This window comes from Salmo trutta, chromosome 38 (assembly GCF_901001165.1).
Source record: "Salmo trutta chromosome 38, fSalTru1.1, whole genome shotgun sequence".
Lineage (NCBI taxonomy): Eukaryota > Metazoa > Chordata > Actinopteri > Salmoniformes > Salmonidae > Salmo > Salmo trutta.
In genome coordinates this window covers 4,279,927-4,304,932 of record NC_042994.1, presented here as the reverse complement: position 1 = coordinate 4,304,932, position 25,006 = coordinate 4,279,927, and the positions used below count along the sequence as shown (strand labels likewise).

Below are 25,006 nucleotides of genomic sequence, written 5' to 3'. Positions count from 1 at the left end.
ATGTCGGGCCCTCATACCACCCTCATGGAGTCTGCTCAAACGGTCAGAAACAGACACATGCACATTTGTGGCCTGCTGGAGGTCATTTTGCAGGGCTCTGGCAGTGCTCCTCCTGCTCCTCCTTGCACAAAGGCGGAGGTAGCGGTCCTGCTGCTGGGTTGTTGCCCTCCTACGGCCTCCTCCACGTCTCCTGATGTACTGGCCTGTCTCCTGGTAGCGCCTCCATGCTCTGGACACTACGCTGACAGACACAGCAAACCTTCTTGCCACAGCTCGCATTGATGTGCCATCCTGGATGAGCTGCACTACCTGAGCCACTTGTGTGGGTTGTAGACTCCGTCTCACGCTACCACTAGAGTGAAAGCACCGCCAGCATTCAAGTGACCAAAACATCAGCCAGGAAGCATAGGAATTGAGAAATGGTCTGTGGTCACCACCTGCAGAACCACTCCTTTATTGGGGGTGTCTTGCTAATTGCCTATAATTTCCACCTGTTGTCTATTCCATTTGCACAACAGCATGTGACATTTATTGTCAATCAGTGTTGCTTCCTAAGTGGACAGTTTGATTTCACAGAAGTGTGATTGACTTGGAGTTACATTGTGTTGTTTAAGTGTTCCCTTTATTTTTTTGAGCAGTGTATATACTTGTGTATTGATTTTAAAGCAAGGCATTGATGTTTATGGCTAGGTACATTGGTGCAACGACAGTGCTTTTTTTCGCAAATGCGCTTGTTAAATCAACACCCATTTGTCAAAGTAGGTTGTGATTCAATGAGAAATTAACAGGCACCGCATCGATTATATGCAACGCAGGACACGATAGATAAACTAGTAATATCATCAACCATGTGTAGTTAACTAGTGATTATGGTAAGATTGATTGTTTTTTATAAGATAAGTTTAATGCTAGCTAGCAACTTACCTTGGCTTCTTGCTGCCCTCGCGTAACAGGTAGTCAGCCTGCCATGCAGTTTCCTCGTGGAGTTCAATGTAAGGCAGGTGGTTAGAGCGTTGGACTAGTAACCGGAAGGTTGCAAAAACGAATCCCCCCTGAACAAGGCAGTTAACCCCCGTTCCTAGGCCGTCATTGAAAATAAGAATGTGTTCTTAATCTGACTTGCCTAGTTAAATAAAGGTGTAAAAAAATATATGGCAAATCGGTGGCCAAAAATACCGATTACCGATTGTTATGAAAACTTTAAATCGGCCCTAATTAATCGGCCATTACGATTAATCGGTCGACCTCTAATCTCAACGTACAACACGTTTGTCATCTAGATGGCATTGAACCCAGACTGGAACAGAGGGAAGCTCCAGAGGAGAAAGCTCTTTCTTGAAGAGCTGGGCAAGACATTGGTAAGACCTCAAATCCAGAGACAACATATCCCAAGGAACCCAGCTTCTGCAGCCATTGTGAGTAGGATACATGGATGCTGGTGCCCCATCCGCCCGACCCACAGAACCAACAACTCCAATACCGGAAGTGTGAGTGGTGTGTGTGTCTGACTCTCCTACCTTGGCCTGCTTTAACTATATATGCGAGTGAGATGTTAGTAAAATTCCTGAACTAAGCGTTTCCATCATTCTAGATTGCAGCCAGTAACAACAAGAAGAAGCTCTGCAATGTGTGTGGACCCAAGAAGGACAGGAAGACAGTACACATGCATCAAGTGCAAGAAATACATTTGCAAAACACACAGTAAAACTCTGTCTCTCATGTGGTGTGTAGACTGGCCTTAATTTGTGTTCAATGAGGCTCATTTACCATTTCCATAAAATACTGTATGTAAAATTTGTCCTTACAATTTGTTGAGTTCAAAGCCATAAACATCAAGTGATGAAAACCTTGTTTCATTTATATTTGTTCCAAGACAAAGATGATTTATTCCACCCATGTCTTGATTATAATAGATTTGTTTACAAAAATCAAATTTTATCCTTAGAAAACAGCAGTTTTATTGATAAATGTGACCTAGCAGAGGTCAGTCAACATTAAGTATTTTTACATAAATTGTTATGGCTGTATTGTTTTAAAACCCCAATAATATTATGCGTCCATCAGCCCAGCGAACATTGGGTGAATAACAAAAACACCACACAAGGGTTAAGTGCCTGTAGGTACCAGGCACACCAGTTTGAGTGTCAAGAACTGCAACATTGCTGGGTTTCTCAAGCTCAACAGTTTCCTGTGTGTATCAAGAATGGTCCACCACCCAAAGGACATCCTGCCAACTTGACAACTGTGGGAAGCATTGGAGCCAACATGGGCGAGCATCCCTGTGGAACACTTTTGACACCTTGTAGAGTCCATGCCCCAACAAATTGAGGCTGTGCTGAGGGCAAAAGGGGGTGCAACTCATTAGGAAGGTGTTCCTAATGTTTTGTACACTGAGTGTACTGCATGTTTGCTGCAGAGAGACAATAGACCGCATGAGAAAACGAGGTTGTGATAAGTCAAGTGTGCTGAAAACATGTTGGCTCACTATTTAAAAAGGTTGAGGACAAGCTATAGGATGAAAAATGCAGGCGTATAGGCGCAGGTACTGCTGACTAGCGCTAGCTAATGCTACCTACAGGAGAAAAATATATTTCTCCATTTTACAAACTGACACTTGGAGTCAAATATCGATATAATATCATCTAAAAATAACATTGCAATATGTAAATGTTTAGATTCCCCCCATTTAACATGAATTGTCATTACTAATCGCTGATTTTACAATTAGACTCAAACGGATACAAATTAGCTTGTTTTTTTTTAATTAAATTTGGACTTTGGGATAGTAATTTCTGAATGAGTTAATCTGAATGAGCAGAGCTATGCCTCTTCACTAAAAACTCTAGAGAATGACAGACGAGATATAAACCAAGCTAGTAAATAGCCAGCAAACAACGAACCAACCTCCTTCCCTCCAACTACCTTACGCTATGGTGCTGTTCAACACACATGACTTACTACAACGGTCTGCCTTGAGAGTAGCTGCTGAGCGCACAAGTAGCTAAGCCTAGAGCTGGCTACATCAAGACGTGGGCAATGTGTGCACTAGTACGGCACACACCCACTGACTAAAGTATTGGTGATGGGGGGAATTGAAGGGGGAGGGGGCAATGGGACCCTGCTGGGGTGACAGATGGCCTGAATAGGGGGTGAGGGGCACATGTTTGCACTCTGTGACTTCAATGAAAGGCGTACCCCCACCCCCCCACCAAGGGAGTGATGTGCAACCCAAACTGGGCCTCTGGGCAGGGGATGCTCCTACGGGGCTCTCCAGGCATGACCGCAGACACTAAGGGGGAAAACGCACACCTTGTCTGGGGTAATTTACTGCTAACAGCCCCTAGTGTTCCCACGCTTCCAGGCTCTGCTGGGCTAAAATGGCAATTGGAGATTGAACACTTGGGGTCGATAATAATATAGCAGGGGATGGATGCGTTAGGGGATTTTGCAATGGATTGTGTGAATAACATGGTCATCACCAAAGATGTCTTCCCTGTGGCTCAGTTGGTAGAGCATGGTGTGTGCAACGCCAGGGTTGTGGGTTTGATTCCCACAGGGGGCCAGTACAATTTTTTATTTTTTTTGTTATTAAATTAAATGTATGCATTCACTGCTGTAAGTCGCTCTGGATAAGAGCGTCTGCTAAATGACTCAAATGTAAATGTAATGTGTTGCATTGGTTATTGTCTCTGTAGCCAATATAGTGAAAGAGGCATGGTGCATTCACCTACAATCCTAACATTCTGGTTCAGTAACTTTTTATCTAGAACATTTGAAAGAGGTAGGCCCTATAAGTGTATTTTATCAGCAGTGGGAAACCCATATGAACAGATATGGAACATGATATAGCAATGAAAACTGACAACTGTCAAGGTATTGGGACATAACACTGCATTTTATCACATTGACACAACATGCAATCAAATGCAAGACAGTATGGGAGTGGGACATGATAGGCTTATGGTTAAATTACTTGAATCTGACCATGGCATCAGTTGGCCTACTCTGAGCCAGTTAGGCGTGCAGCAGGGTGCAAGACTGTGCCTAAACTGTTTCTGCAGATAAAGGCCTGCTATCAAGATGTTTGACGAAGGTAAATGTAAACATGAACATAATTTAGCCCCCAATCCCTGTAATAACGTCGTTCCATTTTGATAGGGGTATAAGGGGTATAACGGTTAGTTTTCAACAGAGTATCTGACATGATTTAGGCCAGGGATGGGCAACTCCCGTCCTCGGGGCCGGAGTGTTGTTACTTCTCCCCCCATCCCTTGGAAACATACTATTAGTTTAATCAGCTATTCTAAACTGAAGACCATGATTAGTTGATTATTGGAGTCAGTTGTGTTAGCTGGGGCAAAAGTGACACCAATCAGGCCCCCGAGGACTGGAATTGCCCACCCCTGATTTAGGCTGTCACCAATGACATTTCGACAAGTATGTTGCTACTTTGCGCTGAAGGGTAGCCATGTTGATGTAGCAGATCAAGCAATTGCTAAACATGTCTCTAGCTGGACATCTAAGCATTAGCTAGTTAAGTGTTGCTTTAGTTAACAATAGCCTTTATAAAAACTAAAATAGCTAGCCCTGTTTTACAACATGTCAGAAATGACAGGGATGGACGCGTAACGTTGGCAACAAAGTTGTTAGCGGCCAAGCTAGCTAACTGCTTTGTACAGCTGTTTGAATGACAAACGTCAGTTGAATGAATAACTAGTTAACGTTAGCTAGCTAAATATCTGGACACAGAACAAGTCAAACAAATAACATTTTACTGACTAAAGTAGCTAGGTAACGTTAGCTAGCAGGTTAAGTTGGTTTGTGGGCCTTCCTTACCTGGTCCATCTGACGCTGACAGCGCAGGTGAATTCAGCTTCGGTCGCTTTGAGTTGGGAGGTCCGACGTCGAGCAGGTTTTCAGCCATTGTGATCTTTAATGGATTTCTTATTTAATTATTTGAAAAAGGGAAATTCCTGGGACAGAAAAGGTTGTTCTGACAACCTCCACCTTTCTCTAGTTAGCACGTTAGCAAGCGGTTTGCTCGCTAACGTAGGCTAACTGGCTAATTTTCTAGCAGTGAGGGTGAAAATTTCAAAAAAGATGCAACAGCGCCCCGCTTCGCCACCGCCATTCAACCCATGATAATCCAACAACCAACACCCACATTATCGTTAAATAACCCCAATAAAAAAAATCCCATGAAAAATGTACGTTAAAATTAAATCTAAAAACATTAACATGGATTGTATTCCTGTCCCATAAATCGCTAATTTTAGATGTTCAAACAGCTCATTTTTATGACGTCAAATGTCTTCATGTAAAAATGTTTTGAAGCTCCATAAAATGCACAACTGCAAAAAAATATATATATTTTTGCAAAACTGTCAGTAAGAAGCTGTCTCTTCTCCGGTTATCCCCGGTAAACAATACTGCTCCGAACGGCGATAGGGCTCGAGCGCCGCACTTAAGGGGAAATCAGATATACGGGGTATTCTTGCCGACGACGACCGATCGAATTCCCGTTTTTTCGTCAAAAATTCTTCAGAAAAGGTGAAAATACTTAGTTTTCAGGGGAAATTTGCCGTCAAACCTCGGTTTGGATGCTCAATTTCGAAATAAAAATTTGTGATCTATCGAAATCCTAATTCAGAGCCACGACAAGATGGCGGCTGTTGATTCCTTCGGTACAAAAAGTTTTTTTTTCTCTCTTTTCCAGATAGATAGACTGTAGAGGGGGAGGGGTCGCGCAATCACGCCCTACGTAAACCTATGGTAAAAAGCTTCGGTGTGCGTCACACGAAATTCGCCTATAATTCCGCTACGGGGCGGTAAGAGACCTTGTGAGAATTAATATTCACCGTAATAACTTGGTAATAAATAGGCTATTGATTCCTCACGTCAATATCGCTGTTGTAAAGGGAGGCAGATGAGAAATAACATTTGTGAATTCTTCATTCTTCACTAAAATGTGTGGATCAATGCAGCTAGGCCGAAGTCTATCTGATCAGTCTTCTCTAACATGAAATATGGCTAAAATGAAGATGACACAAATAAACAAAAGTTTGGATCCTTTAATTTCTGTACTTTTCTTTCTTGATTTACCTGCCAGGCCTACCTTCCCACTGGCCTCATGTCTCCTGTGTATGTTGGCACACAATGCTGCTTTCCTCCTCCTATCCCCCAAACAAACCCCCCAATGTCCATCTTGTTTTAATAAATGTCAGTGTGATGGACTTTGGACTGTCTAATAAGCCTAATAGGTCTCCACATTAACATCAGGCTCTTGAATTAAGGAACAAAATATATTACTATTGTACTTATGCTAGTTGCAGGGGATTGTTGGTTGTCATAATTATGGTAGAAATATTGCTGCCCTTGCAGCATCTAAAATACTTATTTTGACAAGCCCTTGAAAGATCATACGTAATATATCACTCACACAGTCACCCAGACAGCCAGGCAGACGACAAAACAGTTTGATATTGAAGTGTTCTCCTGTTCATCGATTTTCACAAAAAGTCCAAATCTGGCTCAGGCACATGTACAAAAAGTTGAATCAAAATCATAAATGTGACATCAAATACATATTGCATATGTACATACATAGTGAGTGCCTTGTGCAAATGTATACAGATTATGTTCATCGTGTTTAAAAATGATACATTGGCTATGGTTAATGTGCACAATAACAAATAAACAAACACAATAGCACACTGACTGATTTAAAAAGGCAAATATAAACGAGCAAAAAAACACAACATACATCTCAGATCAACAAATTAAAACACTTTGGCTTTTTTCAATATATATTGTTTTCCCCAGTGTGGAAATAACACATTGGAGCTCATTTACTATAGTTAATTTACCATAGCAGTGAAAGAAAGTGAGTGTGCAATTTAATCGCGAGTGAATTATCAACTTTCTTTTGCTTGTGATGATAGTTTGAATGTGCTAACACACCCACACATCTTTAGTATATCTGCAAACCAAACAGTAAAAAGAAGAAGAAAAAACGATATTTTCTCAACAATTAAAATTGTATTTACTATAGTGAAGGCCTGGTAAAAGGACTTTTTCTGCAGAAAGAAACACAGGCTCAGACACTGGTTCAGTTCAAACAATATATATTTAATCTCTCTGTTCTATGCATTCTTGATGTTTAAGCTTATGTTAATTACTGAATAATTAGTTTGTTCGTTGTTGGCTTTTGTCTCCCAATTCGTATTAGATATTGTATAGCATAATTATCCTGTATGGCTCAGTTGGGTCCTGTATGGCCTGGTCGGTAGAGCATGGCGCTTGTAACGCCAGGATTGCGTGTTTGATTCCCAGGACCACCCATATGTAAAATGTATGCACGCATGACTGTAAGTCATTTTGTATAAAAGTGTCTGCTAAATGGCATATATATTATATATTCTTTAGAATTATACTACTTGGGCTCAATTAAAATAGACTTCTCGAGGCTTAATCCATGTCATGAAAGCTAACAAACAAACAAACCCTAAGGTTGGTTAGAAATGTCAAGAGAGGCAAAGAAAGAAATCAATGACCAATGGCGGGAGTGTATGGGTGAGAAGTGGTAGCAAACAAAACATAAGTATGTCCATGAAAACACACACACACACACACACACACACACACACACACACACACACACACACACACACACACACACACACACACACACACACACACAAGAACAAAGACACACACACAGAGCAAAGTGGTGAAAATGCCAGACTCAAACAAGCAAAGTCAAAGTCATTCCCTCCCATTCCTCCCCTTTTACCAGAGAGCACAGAGTTTGAGACAGTTTCATTTTTACTTATATTCCCTTTTTTATTTCTGAGTATTGGTGAAGGTTTTAGTAAGAGGGTGGCATGCCCATATCCCTCCTCCCTGTTCTGCCTAGTTCCCTTTAAAAAAAATTGTCCCTTGGATACCAGTCTTGGTTACTGTGCCCTTTCACTCCAAAGTCAACACAAATCGCTACTGTACTCCGTTTCACTCTAACTACCAAAATAAATACAAGTGTGATTCAATGCACAAACACTTACTTAAGCAATCATAAACCAAATAGATACACGATTGATGGTAAATACGGTCTGCTTCTGTGGAAGTGACAGATAAAGTATGGCTTTTTTTTCAAGTGTGATAAATAAAAATATATCCAAATATTTAATACAAAGATCCACAGTACTTTAATTCATAATATAAAAATGGTGTGTGTCAAATTATTAACTATAGTCAGATATATAGAATCTATGAATGTGCTACAAAGTTATTGGAAGTGGAAAGGCATTTGAGGATAAAAATATCAAGAAGGCTGACAATAAGCCACCAAACTACATCCACACAAGATGTCTAGCAAAAGGCACTGACATATTAGAAGTACATATTGGTGGTATGTAAACAAAAGTCCCAAATGTTAAACAGACTCAGAATTTTGGCAAGGGTACATTGGCATAATATGAACAACATATAGCACTTAATTCCGATTTAATCCGATTTCTAGATCTTTTTATGGGCACTCACCTTAAAGTTATTGGACATCTGCTTTGATTTGTATCATATGTTTATAATTTGTCTGATAGCCCACTTAAAGACCCTTAAACTAGCTCTTATTGGTTCTCCCTGCAGATTAGAGTAGAGGTATCCCCAAAGATTACTTGGATAGATTACTCTATCCAAGTCCGAGCATCGACCATTAGGAATTAAAACACAAAACGGACCCTTGATCAGCACCAAGGGGCAACTTCAACTTTCACTCTTTCTCCTTAGTCAAATAGACTTGGGGAAAAAAGCACACGCGCACACACGACACACAGATTTTCATACTACTTTCTGTCTGAAATGTAAGACACAAAAGTGACAGGGCTACAGATGAATCCCCTATAGACCCTTTCTTTCAGAAGTAAAAGCTTGAGCAGAAAAGAGGGGAAAAGGCAAGGTGAGAGAAAAGAGAAAAGCGAGGGAGCACGGAAGAGACCTTGGGCACACCACCCTTCACATAGAATTCACAGAGAATCAGTCAGAGAGAGAGAGAGAGAGAGAGAGAAAAAACAAGTGAGCAAGATGTTGATTTTCTCAAAACAGGAGTTGCAGTTGGAACTGCTCAAGGCGATTCATCATTTCATAAAACATACAATCATCATCATCATCATTGCTATCATCATCATACTAACTCAACAAAAAATAGTTTTTTTAGGCACTACAAAAAATGTACTTGAAAAGGAAAACGTTGAAAATATAGGTTGCATTGCACCCAAATAATAACTTGATGAAAGTGGCACATTTTAAGTACATTAATACAGTAGAGCCTCCCTCATGCAGAGGCTGTGATTGGATAAAAGATTAAACGTCCCACCCCTCAAACCAGCATGTCCCACAAAGCTAAAGGCAGCCGTGATTAGCCATTGGTTGAATCTGGTGTCGGTCAAAATAATTTGATTCTGTGGCAACTAACACAATGTATAGAACTTCATACAAACTTGTTTTCACTTCAATACACATTAATACATGTTATAACATGTTAATAAACTGTTTGTAATGAATTCTGTTCCTTTTGGCGAATGTCATACTTTTAACACATATTATCCCTAAAGATTTTAAGTGCTTTCCCATTTTGATATAACCAAATAGTCCCTTTAATTTCCTACACTATGATTCCCGTAAACGATTTTTAGATTTGTGCTTTTTCAGTATACTTGTTAGAGTATAATCGTTACTTGAAAGTGCTATAACGTATTTGTTCAGTTTTCTTACTGTCAAGACTGCTTGGTATAGGCTACCATCCCATTTTGCCATTTCCATTGAAGAGAGGTCTAGGAGAAGTTGTGTGAGACCAAGTGAGGAGACCTGTGGTTCCGACAGTTATGTTCCACAGACCACTTAAAGAAGCTGTACGGAAGTTTCTTTAAAAAAAAGTGCTTCCTGAAAAGTTGGACATAAAAAAGCGTCAGTGTGAAGATAAATCCCTATGTTGGCTTTCCCTTTAGTATTGGTTTTATGTAGCACATCACAAACACTCTAAGCCATCGTCTCAAAGCAGAAACACCAATAACACTGCTTTTTGTCATTCCCTTATTCTACCCATAACTTCCTGCTTCTTACCCATGATCCACCACTGTCTGGCACGTCATTTATTTCCCTTTACGGTCAGGCGAATAGGCTACAACTGATCAAGTGAAAAACTGAATATGGCACAAACGATAACGATACAATAACAAAATAAATTGCATTGAAAAAACAACTTGTAGTAAAAGAACCACAGCATCATCGGTAGACTAGGTTTGAAATATAAAAAATAAGTCATGCTAAAGATTGTTCCAACCTTTTTTGTGTTTTTGTTCCATATTCATTTCTTGTTCGTTAACGGTTCTTGTCCTGAAGGCACTTCTTTACATATCAACCAAAGCATAAGAAAAATAAAACCTCAACACCAACAAGCAAAAACCCTTTCTCTAATCCTCCTCCTCCTCCCTCCCCCTCCATTATATTGTGCCACAATAACTGTGCTCAACACAGCCCTCCCCCTTCCTATAGAAAAGTGATGAGCCATCATAGCTTGACTACAAGTCAATGTCCAAAGGTCACTCTGTCTGCAGTCACATTTCATCATGTAAAAACATCTGTTTTGGTTCAGAAAGGTGATTAATGGATAAGTTAGGGGGAAAAACACTCCTCCCATCCCTACAAACCTGTATCTGTAGCTACTTCTGTCTTCAGCTCAGCTCAGAGAAAGGAGTGCTGATCGAGGATCAGTTTCGACTTTAAAATCATAATGAATAGGATTATATGGATAAGGGGGAGCTGATCCTAGATCAGCACTTGATGGATCAAAGGCGTGACATGAAATCCTCCTTATTGAGCTTTGTCAGCTCATTCGCTTCCTCCTCATCCTCTTCCTCAGGCTGTGCCAAGGTACAGGGTAGTAGCTCCGGGTCTAGGTCCAGGGTAAGGAGGTGAGGGTCCGTGCCCGTAGCAGGGGGGTGGCCAGCCCCAGTTTGGGGGATTCCTGGTGGGGTTGGAGGAGCGTCCCTGTACCCCTCTGCCCGATCTGCCCTCACCCTGCAGGGCTTGGCCGGGCCTGGCTCTGGCCCTAGTCCTGAAGGAGCTCCAGGAGGTCCTATGGAAGAGGCTTGGGGGGTGAATGTGGAGGAAGAGGAGGAGGTGGGAGGAGTGTAAGAAGAGGATAAGGGAGGAGGAGCTGGCGCATTGGCACCTGCATCAGACTTGGTCGTATTAACGGCGTCCCCTTCCCCCACGGGTCCAACGGCTGCCTGTGATTGGACAGGTTTCACCGGGGGCAAAACAGCAACTAATTGATGTGGCTGTAGCCAAGGCTCAGCCAATAGCTGCCCACCTCTTTCAGCGCTCCTGGGATACAGGAAGGTCCTCATTTGACCTTTGCCCTTGACGTTGACGGTACCGCGGTAGTCGAACTCTAACCCCATTCCGCTGAGCGCCGAGTGGCTCTCCTCACTCACCTGTACCCGACACTCCACCCCTGTAGAGTCCATGCGACTCGCAATATTCACTGTGTCTCCCCAGATGTCGTAGAGCAACTTGGTAGTGCCGATCACCCCCGCCGTCAGGGGACCATGGTTGAACCCGATACGGAGCTTAAACCCAAAGCCTAGCATGTTTTTATTGAAGTCGTCCAAAACACCCATCATCTCGAGGGCGAAGTCGAACAGCGCCCTCAGGTGGTTAGAGTTGGGGTGGGAGTCGTCAATGCACTGTTGAGGGTTCAGCCCGGACGCCGCCATGTACGTGGCGCCGATCGTTTTGATCTTCTCCACGTTGGCGAAGTCAGGTTTCCGTAGCAACTCGTCGAAGTCGCCGATGAGCTCATTGAGCACTCGATAACACTCCTTCCCGCCTTCGTAACTTTCCTCGTAGAATTCAGAAAAATTCACAATACTCGCAAAGATGACCCCGGCGTTGTCGTGATTTTTGGAGTACGACTGGGTCACCTTGAGCTGCTCGGCGACGTGGATTGGGATGATGTTGCCTAGCAACCAGTCGGCCTGGTCCCGCATGTTCTGGATCTTGACGCGGTGCTTGTCGGCCTCTATGTTGCCGTGGTAATGGAGACGGTAGCTGACCTCAAACTCGTGGTTCAGGAACCAGACCAATAGGAGGAGGAGGAAGTAGGTGAGTACTGCTTCTGGGACCAGTAGGTCTAGGGGTCTCACGGGGTCCATGGTGTCTGGATGTGGTTCTGGAGTGGACCATGTCTCATTGGTGAGGTTACTGGAAAAGAGAAGGAGAAAATGAGAAGAGGGCAGGAGGTAGATGAGGGCAGACAGAGAGAGAAAGGAGTGGTGTGATGGCTAGACAGAAAGAGAGAGAAAGAAAGAAAGAGTTAAGAAAGGAGGGTGTAGAGAGAGAGTGAGAGAGATAAGAAGGGAGGGTGTAGAGAGAGATGGGTAGACAGAGAGAGAGAATGTGAGAGATAGAGCGAGAGAGAGATAAAAAGGGAGGGTGTAGAGAGAGGTAGACAGACAGAGCCAGCCAGCCAGACAGTCATGAGACAAGACAGACAGAAAGACATACAGAGAGACAGACAGACCTAGAGACAGACAGACAGACCGAGAGACAGACAGACAGACCAAGAGACAGACAGACAGACCGAGAGACAGACAGACCGAGAGACAGACAGACAGACAGACCGAGAGACAGACAGACAGACCGACAGACAGACAGACAGACCGAGACAGACAGACAGACAGACCGACAGACAGACAGACCGAGACAGACAGACAGACAGACCGAGACAGACAGACCGAGACAGACCGAGACACAGACAGACAGACCGAGACACAGACAGACAGACAGACAGACAGACAGACAGACAGACAGACAGACAGACAGACAGACAGACAGATCGAGAGACAGACAGACCGAGAGACAGACAGACCGAGACAGACCGAGACAGACAGACCGAGAGACAGACAGACAGACCGAGACAGACAGACAGATCGAGACAGACAGACCGAGACAGACCGAGACACAGACAGACAGACCGAGACACACACAGACAGACAGACAGACAGACAGACAGACAGACAGACAGACAGACAGACCGACCAAGAGACAGACAGACCGAGAGACAGACCGAGAGACAGACAGACCGAGAGACAGACAGACAGACCGAGACAGACCGAGACACAGACAGACAGACCGAGACAGACAGACAGACCGAGACAGACAGACAGACCGAGACAGACCAAGAGACAGATAGACAGGAGGGGGTTGATATCGTTACGCAGCAGTTGCATTACCATGAACCACACCCATTCAGTGTCTACCGTACCACGCTATACATGCCAAGCACTTTCACAACTTAAATCACTTGGCTATAGGCTCAAAGATTCCCATCATAGCATCAATTCAACTCATTCTCCCTCTTGTTAAAAAAGGCCAACATGGTCCTTCATCCGGTATGTACTATTTCACATCCTCTACCTGCAGCATCTCTCCCACAGTTGAGCTTAACCTGTGGCTCGTATAAATAGGACCAGCTAGCCAGTCTGACTCACAGGATCTGTCCCAAATGGCACTCTATTCCCTATGGGCCCTGGTCAAAAGTAATGCACTAAGTAGGGAATAGGGTGCCTTTGAGAAGCAGGCATAGCCACTGCTGCTGACATTTAGCTGCTATGATTACACCAGCCATACTTCACAGTTTGAGAAAAGAGAAGAGAGGAGAGAGGGAGAAAAGAGAGTGAGAGAGAGAGAGGGAGAAAGAGAGAGAGAGATAGAAAGAGAAAGATAGAAAGACAGCCCCTCTTCTCTCCTTTCACCCCCGTCACCCTCCCAAATGTCACTCATCCATCAACATTCTGCGTTTCCATGGCAACACTCACCCCATCGCTGGAGAACTGTCATTACTGGAGCTGCAAGACAGAGTGACTCCCGTCAGTTACACACACACACACACACACACACACACACACACACACACACACACACACGGCTGACTGATTCATATCAACCTCTTAGAATGACTCCTGTGAGTTAAACACAGCGATAACACATTCCAACACACTCACACTCCAACACACTTACTCACACACACAACTTGGCTCACAAACAGATGAATATGAACATTTCCCAAGAGCCACTGGGAGGGAGAGGTATATTGTGTATTATTGTGCATATTGTGTATGTCATAAAATGCTGACTTATGGCTGACTAATGGCAAATAAACTGCAAGCTATACAATTAAAAAAAAAAAATAATAGCTTAAAGTTTTAACATTATAACATAAGTTATAACATCTTCAAAATGTTGTAAAGTTTCAAATGTTTCAACCCGCTACCCTTTAGAAGGCGGAGACAGTACAGGTGCATCAAAGCTGGGACCGAGAGACTGAAAAACAGCTTCTATCTCAAGGCCATCAGACTGTTAAACAGTCACCACTAGCTGGCCTCCGCCCAGTACCCTTCCCTGAACTTTAGTCACTGATACTAGCCGGATACCACCCGGTACTCTACCCTCCACCTTAGAGACTGCTGCCCTATGTACACAGTCATGGAACACTGTTTACATCCTGTTTTACCCACTTCATATATATATACTGTATTCTAGTTGCTCATCCTATATAACTACTGTTGTACACACCTTTTCTATTCATATATTGTCCATAATGCCTATACACACAATCATATACAGTACCAGTCAAAACTTTGGACACACCTATTCATTCAAGGGTTTTTCTTTATTTTTACTATTTTCTACATTGTAGAATACGTCAAAACTATGAAATAACACATATGGAATCATGTAGTAACCAAAAGAAAGTGTTAAACAAATCAAAATATATTTTATATTTGAGATTCTTCAAAGTAGCCACCCTTTGCCTTGATCACAGCTTTGCACACTCATGGCATTCTCTCAACCAGCTTCATGAGGTAGTCACCTGGAATGCATTTGTTAAAAGTTAATTTGTGGAATTGAATCCTTCTTAATGCGTTTGAGTCAATCAGTTGTGTTGTGACAAGGTAGGGGTGGTAAATAGAAGATAGCCCTATTTGGTAAATGACCAAGTCCATATTATGGCAAGAACAGCTCAAATAAACAAAGAGAAACGACAGTCCATCATTACTTTAAGACATGAAGGTCAGTCAATACGGAAAATTTGAAGAACTTTGAAAGTTTCTTCAAGTGCAGTCGCAAAAACCATCAAGCGCTATGATGAAACTGGCTCTCATGAGGACTGCCACAGGAATGGAAGACCCAGAGTTACCTCTGCTGCAGAGGATAAGTTCATTAGAGTTACCAGCCTCAGAAATTGTAGCCCAAATAAATGGTTCAGAGTTCAAGTAACAGACACATCTCAACATCAACTGTTCAGAGGAGACTGCATGAATCAGACCTTCATGGTCAAATTGCTGCAAAGAAACCACTACTAAAGGACACCAATAAGAAGAACAGACATGCGGATTGCTAATATTTATATATTTCTTAATTCCTTTCTTTTATTTTGGGGATTTGAGTGTATTGTTTTGTATTGTCAGGTATTACTGCACACCCGCGATAACATCTGCAAAATATGTGTACGCAAAAAATTGGATAGGATTTGATTCAAGTTCTGAATGGGTCATAAATACGTATAGGCTGCAGTACTCACCCTGTCCTGTTGAGGGGGCTGTGGAGCAGCACTAGTAGAGCCACACCAACAGCCGTGGCCAGGGCAGATCTCATCCAGAAACTCAGCTGGCAGAAGTTACAGTACTGGATGATGGCTATGGTCACTGCACAGCACAGGAACATGGTTACCTAGAGGGAGGACACACAACATTTGTTTGTGTAAACAGAAATTCAAATTTTCCTCAATGCTTCTCTATGAGAAGAAATTGGGAATTGGAATTTCAGGTTATTTCCCAAATTGACTGAATTGAAATGGAACTTTACCCTGGTACACAAGAGTACTCACACAATATATTACATATGGTAACATAAACATACTCAATGCTCTTGACACTTAGTCCCATACACTTGAGAACACCTATTATTGTAAATAAGTGTTGTTAGCAGTAATGCATTTGCCATCTGTCATCTAGACCAGCGTTCAAACCCCTTTTGACCATCCCTGACTAGAACCCCATGTCTGCCAGTCTGCCCTCCTCCTTTACCCTCTCTATCTTTCCTTACCTGGATGGGCAGGTGGAGGCTGCAGGCGAGGTGCGAGAACACGGACACGGCAGGAAGTGAGACCAGCACGGCCCCGATCACATGACGGGGGATCCAGCCTGACACCACCCTCAGCAAGGTCTGGGTACAGCTCAACACGTTGTCCAGGTAGAACGTCATACTACAGGGGGCCGAGGGGGAGGAGGTGAGTAAAGAAGGGACAAGTAAATAGCAAAAAAGGACAACATTGTGATACACTGACTCACATCCCTATCAGTTCTCTCTTACACCCTCTACCCCTCTCTCTCTCCCTCCCTCCTTTTCTAATTTCTCATCCCTCCATATAGCAACAGGGAGACCAACTGCAGCAGACACTTTTCACTTTACCCACCCTCTCTCCCTCCCACTATCTCCCCCCTCCATCCCTCACCGTATGGACAGCACCAGGGAGACCAGCTCTAACAGACCAGCAGCGGTAGCCAATCCCAGGACGGTTGCCGGAGGCGTCTCCATGGTGACCATGGGAACCAGGAAGCAGGCCAAGGTGAGGGCGAGGAACACAGAGCAGGATAGGAGAACATCCAGGAAAGAGCTGAAGGTAGGGCTGGCGAAGGTCTGCACCGGGGCCTGGGTCTCCACCTGGAGGGGAGAGAGTAGTCAGAGACATAGAGAGAAGGTCTGCACCGGGGCCTGGGTCTCCACCTGGAGGGGAGAGAGTAGTCAGAGACATAGAGAGAAGGTCTGCACCGGGGCCTGGGTCTCCACCTGGAGGGGAGAGAGTAGTCAGAGACATAGAGAGAAGGTCTGCACCGGGGCCTGGGTCTCCACCTGGAGGGGAGAGAGTAGTCAGAGACATAGAGAGAAGGAGAGGAGAAAGGAAGGGGAGAGGTGCTTAGACAGTTGGGATGAGAGGGGAACAACACAGGGGCAGAGAGAGGAGATAAAGTTCAGATTACTACTACTATAATGTGATCAAACTGTTAGAACTGAAATATCTTATACACACCAGCAGGGGGCTTTGTATGAACACGTGGTCGATACGGCTTTGACTGACACGGATTGAGGGTGTCTGTGTGTGTGTGTTTGTACCTCCTCCTGGTAGCTGATGCGGTAGGCTGTCTCCAGAGGTCTCTCCAGGAAGTTGAGGCTCAGCTTGTTGATGGGAGGCTTGAAGAAGTAGTCCTTCATCAGACTTGAAAGACAGGAGAATAGATTGAGGAAAAGACCGGTAGAGGGTTTCACGGTGGAATCCTAACTTGAACTCGACATCTGCATGCATGACTTGAATCATCCATTGACATCTATGCATTATTTACGTGATCATCGAGGTTAAGTGCATGCATCTCAAGCTGGGATTCCTCCCTTAGTGACCGACTTAAAATATATACGCTGTCAACACTAATCACCATAGCACTGTTGGTAATCCTAAACCACCCAAGCCATAGACTGTTCTCTCTGCTTCCTCACGGCAAGTGGTGCCGGTGTATCAAGTCTGACACCAACAGGTTCCTGAACAGCTTCTATCCCCAAGCCATAAGACTGCTAAATAGCTAACAAATGGCTACACAGACAATCTATGTCTATCTAAGTTGACCTTTTAGTTATTTTTATTCTTGCACTGTCTCAATGCACACTCACGCACACTGACACGCTCAACACAACCATAACATGCACACACATATATACTGACTCTATACACACACACACAATATTCATATACTCTGCTGCTACTCTGTTTATCATATATTCTGATGCCTAGTCACCTTACCCCTATACATATCTACCTCTATAGATCCAGTATCCCTGTACATTATAATATGGTACTGGAACTGACCCTGTATATAGTATGTTTACCCCTATACATATCTACCTCTATAGATCCAGTATCCCTGTACATTATAATATGGTACTGGAACTGACCCTGTATATAGTATGTTTACCCCTATACATATCTACCTATATAGATCCAGTATCCCTGTACGTTATAATATGGTACTGACCCTGTATATAGTATGTTTACCCCTATACATATCTACCTCTATAGATCCAGTATCCCTGTACATTATAATATGGTACTGACCCTGTATATAGTATGTTTACCCCTATACATATCTACCTCTATAGATCCAGTATCCCTGTACATTATAATATGGTACTGGAACTGACTCTGTATATAGTATGTTTACCCCTATACATATCTACCTCTATAGATCCAGTATCCCTGTACATTATAATATGGTACTGACCCTGTATATAGTATGTTTACCCCTATACATATCTACCTCTATAGATCCAGTATCCCTGTACATTATAATATGGTACTGGAACTGACCCTGTATATAGTATGTTTACCCCTATACATACCTACCTCTATAGATCCAGTATCCCTGTACATTATAATATGGTACTGACCCTGTATATAGTATGTTTACCCCTATACATATCTACCTCTATAGATCCAGTATCCCTGTACATTATAATATGGTACTGGAACTGACTCTGTATATAATATGTTTACCCCTATACATATCTACCTCTATAGATCCAGTATCCCTGTACATTATTATATGGTACTGGAACTGACCCTGTATATAGTATGTTTACCCCTATACATATCTACCTCTATAGATCCAGTATCCCTGTACATTATAATATGGAACTGACCCTGTATATAGTATGTTTACCCCTATACATATCTACCTCTATAGATCCAGTATCCCTGTACATTATTATATGGTACTGGAACTGACCCTGTATATAGTATGTTTACCCCTATACATATCTACCTCTATAGATCCAGTATCCCTGTACATTATAATATGGAACTGACCCTGTATATAGTATGTTTACCCCTATACATATCTACCTCTATAGATCCAGTATCCCTGTACATTATAATATGGTACTGACCCTGTATATAGTATGTTTACCCCTATACATATCTACCTCTATAGATCCAGTATCCCTGTACGTTATAATATGGTACTGACCCTGTATATAGTATGTTTACCACTATACATATCTACCTCTATAGATCCAGTATCCCTGTACATTATAATATGGTACTGACCCTGTATATAGTATGTTTACCCCTATACATATCTACCTCTATAGATCCAGTATCCCTGTACATTATAATATGGTACTGGAACTGACCCTGTATATAGTATGTTTACCCCCATACATATCTACCTCTATAGATCCAGTATCCCTGTACATTATAATATGGTACTGACCCTGTATATAGTATGTTTACCCCTATACATATCTACCTCTATAGATCCAGTATCCCTGTACATTATAATATGGTACTGGAACTGACCCTGTATATAGTATGTTTACCCCTATACATATCTACCTCTATAGATCCAGTATCCCTGTACATTATAATATGGTACTGGAACTGACCCTGTATATAGTATGTTTACCCCTATACATATCTACCTATATAGATCCAGTATCCCTGTACATTATAATATGGTACTGACCCTGTATATAGTATGTTTACCCCTATACATATCTACCTCTATAGATCCAGTATCCCTGTACATTATAATATGGTACTGGAACTGACCCTGTATATAGTATGTTTACCCCTATACATACCTACCTCTATAGATCCAGTATCCCTGTACATTATAATATGGTACTGACCCTGTATATAGTATGTTTACCCCTATACATATCTACCTCTATAGATCCAGTATCCCTGTACATTATAATATAGTACTGGAACTGACCCTGTATATAGTATGTTTACCCCTATACATATCTACCTCTATAGATCCAGTATCCCTGTACGTTATAATATGGTACTGACCCTGTATATAGTATGTTTACCCCTATACATATCTACCTCTATAGATCCAGTATCCCTGTACATTATAATATGGTACTGACCCTGTATATAGTATGTTTACCCCTATACATATCTACCTCTATAGATCCAGTATCCCTGTACATTATAATATGGTACTGGAACTGACCCTGTATATAGTATGTTTACCCCTATACATATCTACCTCTATAGATCCAGTATCCCTGTATATTATAATATGGTACTGACCCTGTATATAGTATGTTTACCCCTATACATATCTACCTCTATAGATCCAGTATCCCTGTACATTATAATATGGTACTGGAACTGACCCTGTATATAGTATGTTTACCCCTATACATATCTACCTCTATAGATCCAGTATCCCTGTACATTATAATATGGTACTGACCCTGTATATAGTATGTTTACCCCTATACATATCTACCTCTATAGATCCAGTATCCCTGTACATTATAATATGGTACTGACCCTGTATATAGTATGTTTACCCCTATACATATCTACCTCTATAGATCCAGTATCCCTGTACATTATAATATGGTACTGACCCTGTATATAGTATGTTTACCCCTATACATATCTACCTCTATAGATCCAGTATCCCTGTACATTATAATATGGTACTGACCCTGTATATAGTATGTTTACCCCTATACATATCTACCTCTATAGATCCAGTATCCCTGTACATTATAATATGGTACTGACCCTGTATATAGTATGTTTACCCCTATACATATCTACCTCTATAGATCCAGTATCCCTGTACATTATAATATGGTACTGACCCTGTATATAGTATGTTTACCCCTATACATATCTACCTCTATAGATCCAGTATCCCTGTACATTATAATATGGTACTGGAACTGACCCTGTATATAGTATGTTTACCCCTATACATATCTACCTCTATAGATCCAGTATCCCTGTACATTATAATATGGTACTGGAACTGACCCTGTATATAGTATGTTTACCCCTATACATATCTACCTCTATAGATCCAGTATCCCTGTACATTATAATATGGTACTGACCCTGTATATAGTATGTTTACCCCTATACATATCTACCTCTATAGATCCAGTATCCCTGTACATTATAATATGGTACTGGAACTGACCCTGTATATAGTATGTTTACCCCTATACATATCTACCTCTATAGATACAGTATCCCTGTACATTATAATATGGTACTGGAACTGACCCTGTATATAGTATGTTTACCCCTATACATATCTACCTCTATAGATCCAGTATCCCTGTACACTATAATATGGTACTGGAACTGACCCTGTATATAGTATGTTTACCCCTATACATATCTACCTCTATAGATCCAGTATCCCTGTACATTATAATATGGTACTGGAACTGACCCTGTATATAGTATGTTTACCCCTATACATATCTCCCTATATAGATCCAGTATCCCTGTACATTATAATATGGAACTGACCCTGTATATAGTATGTTTACCCCTATACATATCTACCTCTATAGATACAGTATCCCTGTACATTATAATATGGTACTGACCCTGTATATAGTATGTTTACCCCTATACATATCTACCTCTATAGATACAGCATCCCTGTACATTATAATATGGTACTGGAACTGACCCTGTATATAGTATGTTTACCCCTATACATATCTACCTCTATAGATCCAGTATCCCTGTACATTATAATATGGTACTGGAACTGACCCTGTATATAGTATGTTTACCCCTATACATATCTACCTCTATAGATCCAGTATCCCTGTACATTATAATATGGTACTGACCCTGTATATAGTATGTTTACCCCTATACATATCTACCTCTATAGATCCAGTATCCCTGTACATTATAATATGGTACTGGAACTGACCCTGTATATAGTATGTTTACCCCTATACATATCTCCCTATATAGATCCAGTATCCCTGTACATTATAATATGGAACTGACCCTGTATATAGTATGTTTACCCCTATACATATCTACCTCTATAGATACAGTATCCCTGTACATTATAATATGGTACTGACCCTGTATATAGTATGTTTACCCCTATACATATCTACCTCTATAGATCCAGTATCCCTGTATATTATAATATGGTACTGACCCTGTATATAGTATGTTTACCCCTATACATATCTACCTCTATAGATACAGCATCCCTGTACATTATAATATGGTACTGGAACTGACCCTGTATATAGTATGTTTACCCCTATACATATCTACCTCTATAGATCCAGTATCCCTGTACATTATAATATGGTACTGGAACTGACCCTGTATATAGTATGTTTACCCCTATACATATCTACCTCTATAGATCCAGTATCCCTGTACATTATAATATGGTACTGACCCTGTATATAGTATGTTTACCCCTATACATATCTACCTCTATAGATCCAGTATCCCTGTACATTATAATATGGTACTGGAACTGACCCTGTATATAGTATGTTTCCCCTTATACATATCTACCTCTATAGATCCAGTATCCCTGTACATTATAATATGGTACTGGAACTGACCCTGTATATAGTATGTTTACCCCTATACATATCTACCTATATAGATCCAGTATCCCTGTACATTATAATATGGTACTGACCCTGTATATAGTATGTTTACCCCTATACATATCTACCTATATAGATCCAGTATCCCTGTACATTATAATATGGTACTGGAACTGACCCTGTATATAGTATGTTTACCCCTATACATATCTACCTATATAGATCCAGTATCCCTGTACATTATAATATGGTACTGACCCTGTATATAGTATGTTTACCCCTATACATATCTACCTCTATAGATCCAGTATCCCTGTACATTATAATATGGTACTGACCCTGTATATAGTATGTTTACCCCTATACATATCTACCTCTATAGATCCAGTATCCCTGTACATTATTATATGGTACTGACCCTGTATATAGTATGTTTACCCCTATACATATCTACCTCTATAGATCCAGTATCCCTGTACATTATAATATGGTACTGGAACTGACCCTGTATATAGTATGTTTACCCCTATACATATCTACCTCTATAGATCCAGTATCCCTGTATATTATAATATGGTACTGACCCTGTATATAGTATGTTTACCCCTATACATATCTACCTCTATAGATCCAGTATCCCTGTACATTATAATATGGTACTGGAACTGACCCTGTATATAGTATGTTTACCCCTATACATATCTACCTCTATAGATCCAGTATCCCTGTACATTATAATATGGAACTGACCCTGTATATAGTATGTTTACCCCTATACATATCTACCTCTATAGATCCAGTATCCCTGTACATTATAATATGGTACTGGAACTGACCCTGTATATAGTATGTTTACCCCTATACATATCTACCTCTATAGATCCAGTATCCCTGTACATTATAATATGGTACTGACCCTGTATATAGTATGTTTACCCCTATACATATCTACCTCTATAGATCCAGTATCCCTGTACATTATAATATGGTACTGACCCTGTATATAGTATGTTTACCCCTATACATATCTACCTCTATAGATCCAGTATCCCTGTACATTATAATATGGTACTGGAACTGACCCTGTATATAGTATGTTTACCCCTATACATATCTACCTCTATAGATCCAGTATCCCTGTACATTATATTATGGTACTGACCCTGTATATAGTATGTTTACCCCTATACATATCTACCTCTATAGATCCAGTATCCCTGTACATTATAATATGGTACTGGAACTGACCCTGTATATAGTATGTTTACCCCTATACATATCTACCTCTATAGATCCAGTATCCCTGTACATTATAATATGGTACTGGAACTGACCCTGTACAGCTTCTTACTTTCTCCTGTCCTTCTTATTTCTTATTTTTATTTCTCCTGTGTTTTTGTTCTAACGTATGTTATTTTTGTTAGTACAACATTGATATTGATTAGTGCATTATTGGATTTAGAGTTTGTAAGAAAAAGGCCTTTCACTTTAAACCTAAGGAAGGCTAATCCCTGATCTGCCAAGACATGCCCAGTTCTGCTCCTAAATCAAATAAAATGTTATTGGTCACATACACATATTTAGAAGACGTTATTGCGAGTGTAGCAAAATGCTTGTGTTCCTAGCTCCAACAGTGCAGTAGTATCTAACATCAGTGCAGTAGTATCTAACAGCAGTGCAGTAGTATCTAACAACAGTGCAGTAGTATCTAACAACAGTGCAGTAGTATCTAACAGCAGCGCAGTAGTATCTAACAACAGTGCAGTAGTATCTAACAGCAGTGCAGTAGTATCTAACAGCAGCGCAGTAGTATCTAACAACAGCGCAGTAGTATCTAACAACAGCGCAGTAGTATCTAACAACAGCGCAGTAGTATCTAACAACAGTGCAGTAGTATCTAACAACAGTGCAGTAGTATCTAACAGCAGTGCAGTAGTATCTAACAACAGTGTAGTAGTATCTAACAACAGTGCAGTAGTATCTAACAGCAGCGCAGTAGTATCTAACAACAGCGCAGTAGTATCTAACAACAGTGCAGTAGTATCTAACAACAGTGCAATAGTATCTAACAACAGTGCAATAGTATCTAACAACAGTGCAATAGTATCTAACAACAGTGCAGTAGTATCTAACAACAGTGCAGTAGTATCTAACAGCAGTATCTAACAACAGCGCAGTAGTATCTAGCAACAGCGCAGTAGTATCTAACAGCAGTGCAGTAGTATCTAACAACAGTGCAGTAGTATCTAACAACAGTGCAATAGTATCTAACAACAGTGCAATAGTATCTAACAACAGTGCAGTAGTATCTAACAACAGTGCAGTAGTATCTAACAACAGTGCAATAGTATCTAACAACAGTGCAGTAGTATCTAACAACAGTGCAGTAGTATCTAACAACAGTGCAGTAGTATCTAACAGCAGTATCTAACAACAGCGCAGTAGTATCTAGCAACAGCGCAGTAGTATCTAGCAACAGCGC

The 25,006-nt window shown here is 41.3% G+C and overlaps 2 protein-coding genes across 7 annotated transcripts in view; both read right to left on the bottom strand.

The window, feature by feature from the left end:
- LOC115178827 (CREB-binding protein) overlaps nucleotides 1-5,990 on the bottom strand; it is a 71,765-nt gene extending 65,775 nt beyond the window's left edge. For all 5 annotated transcript variants that reach the window (XM_029740173.1, XM_029740174.1, XM_029740175.1 and 2 more), the window contains exon 1: nucleotides 4,837-5,990. In XM_029740173.1, the coding sequence (XP_029596033.1) occupies nucleotides 4,837-4,924 (88 nt within the window). In that variant the 5' untranslated portion in view covers nucleotides 4,925-5,990. The remainder of the gene's footprint in view (nucleotides 1-4,836) is intronic.
- A 485-nt stretch (nucleotides 5,991-6,475) lies between these two features.
- The window catches only part of LOC115178829 (adenylate cyclase type 9), an 80,426-nt gene continuing 61,895 nt past the window's right edge, over nucleotides 6,476-25,006 (bottom strand). For both annotated transcript variants that reach the window (XM_029740179.1, XM_029740180.1), the window contains 6 exons: nucleotides 17,236-17,338; nucleotides 16,577-16,785; nucleotides 16,168-16,327; nucleotides 15,644-15,792; nucleotides 13,878-13,907; nucleotides 6,476-12,261 (listed from right to left, as the gene is read on the bottom strand). In XM_029740179.1, coding sequence (XP_029596039.1) covers nucleotides 10,842-12,261; nucleotides 13,878-13,907; nucleotides 15,644-15,792; nucleotides 16,168-16,327; nucleotides 16,577-16,785; nucleotides 17,236-17,338 — 2,071 coding nt within the window. In that variant the 3' untranslated portion in view covers nucleotides 6,476-10,841. The remainder of the gene's footprint in view (nucleotides 12,262-13,877; nucleotides 13,908-15,643; nucleotides 15,793-16,167; nucleotides 16,328-16,576; nucleotides 16,786-17,235; nucleotides 17,339-25,006) is intronic.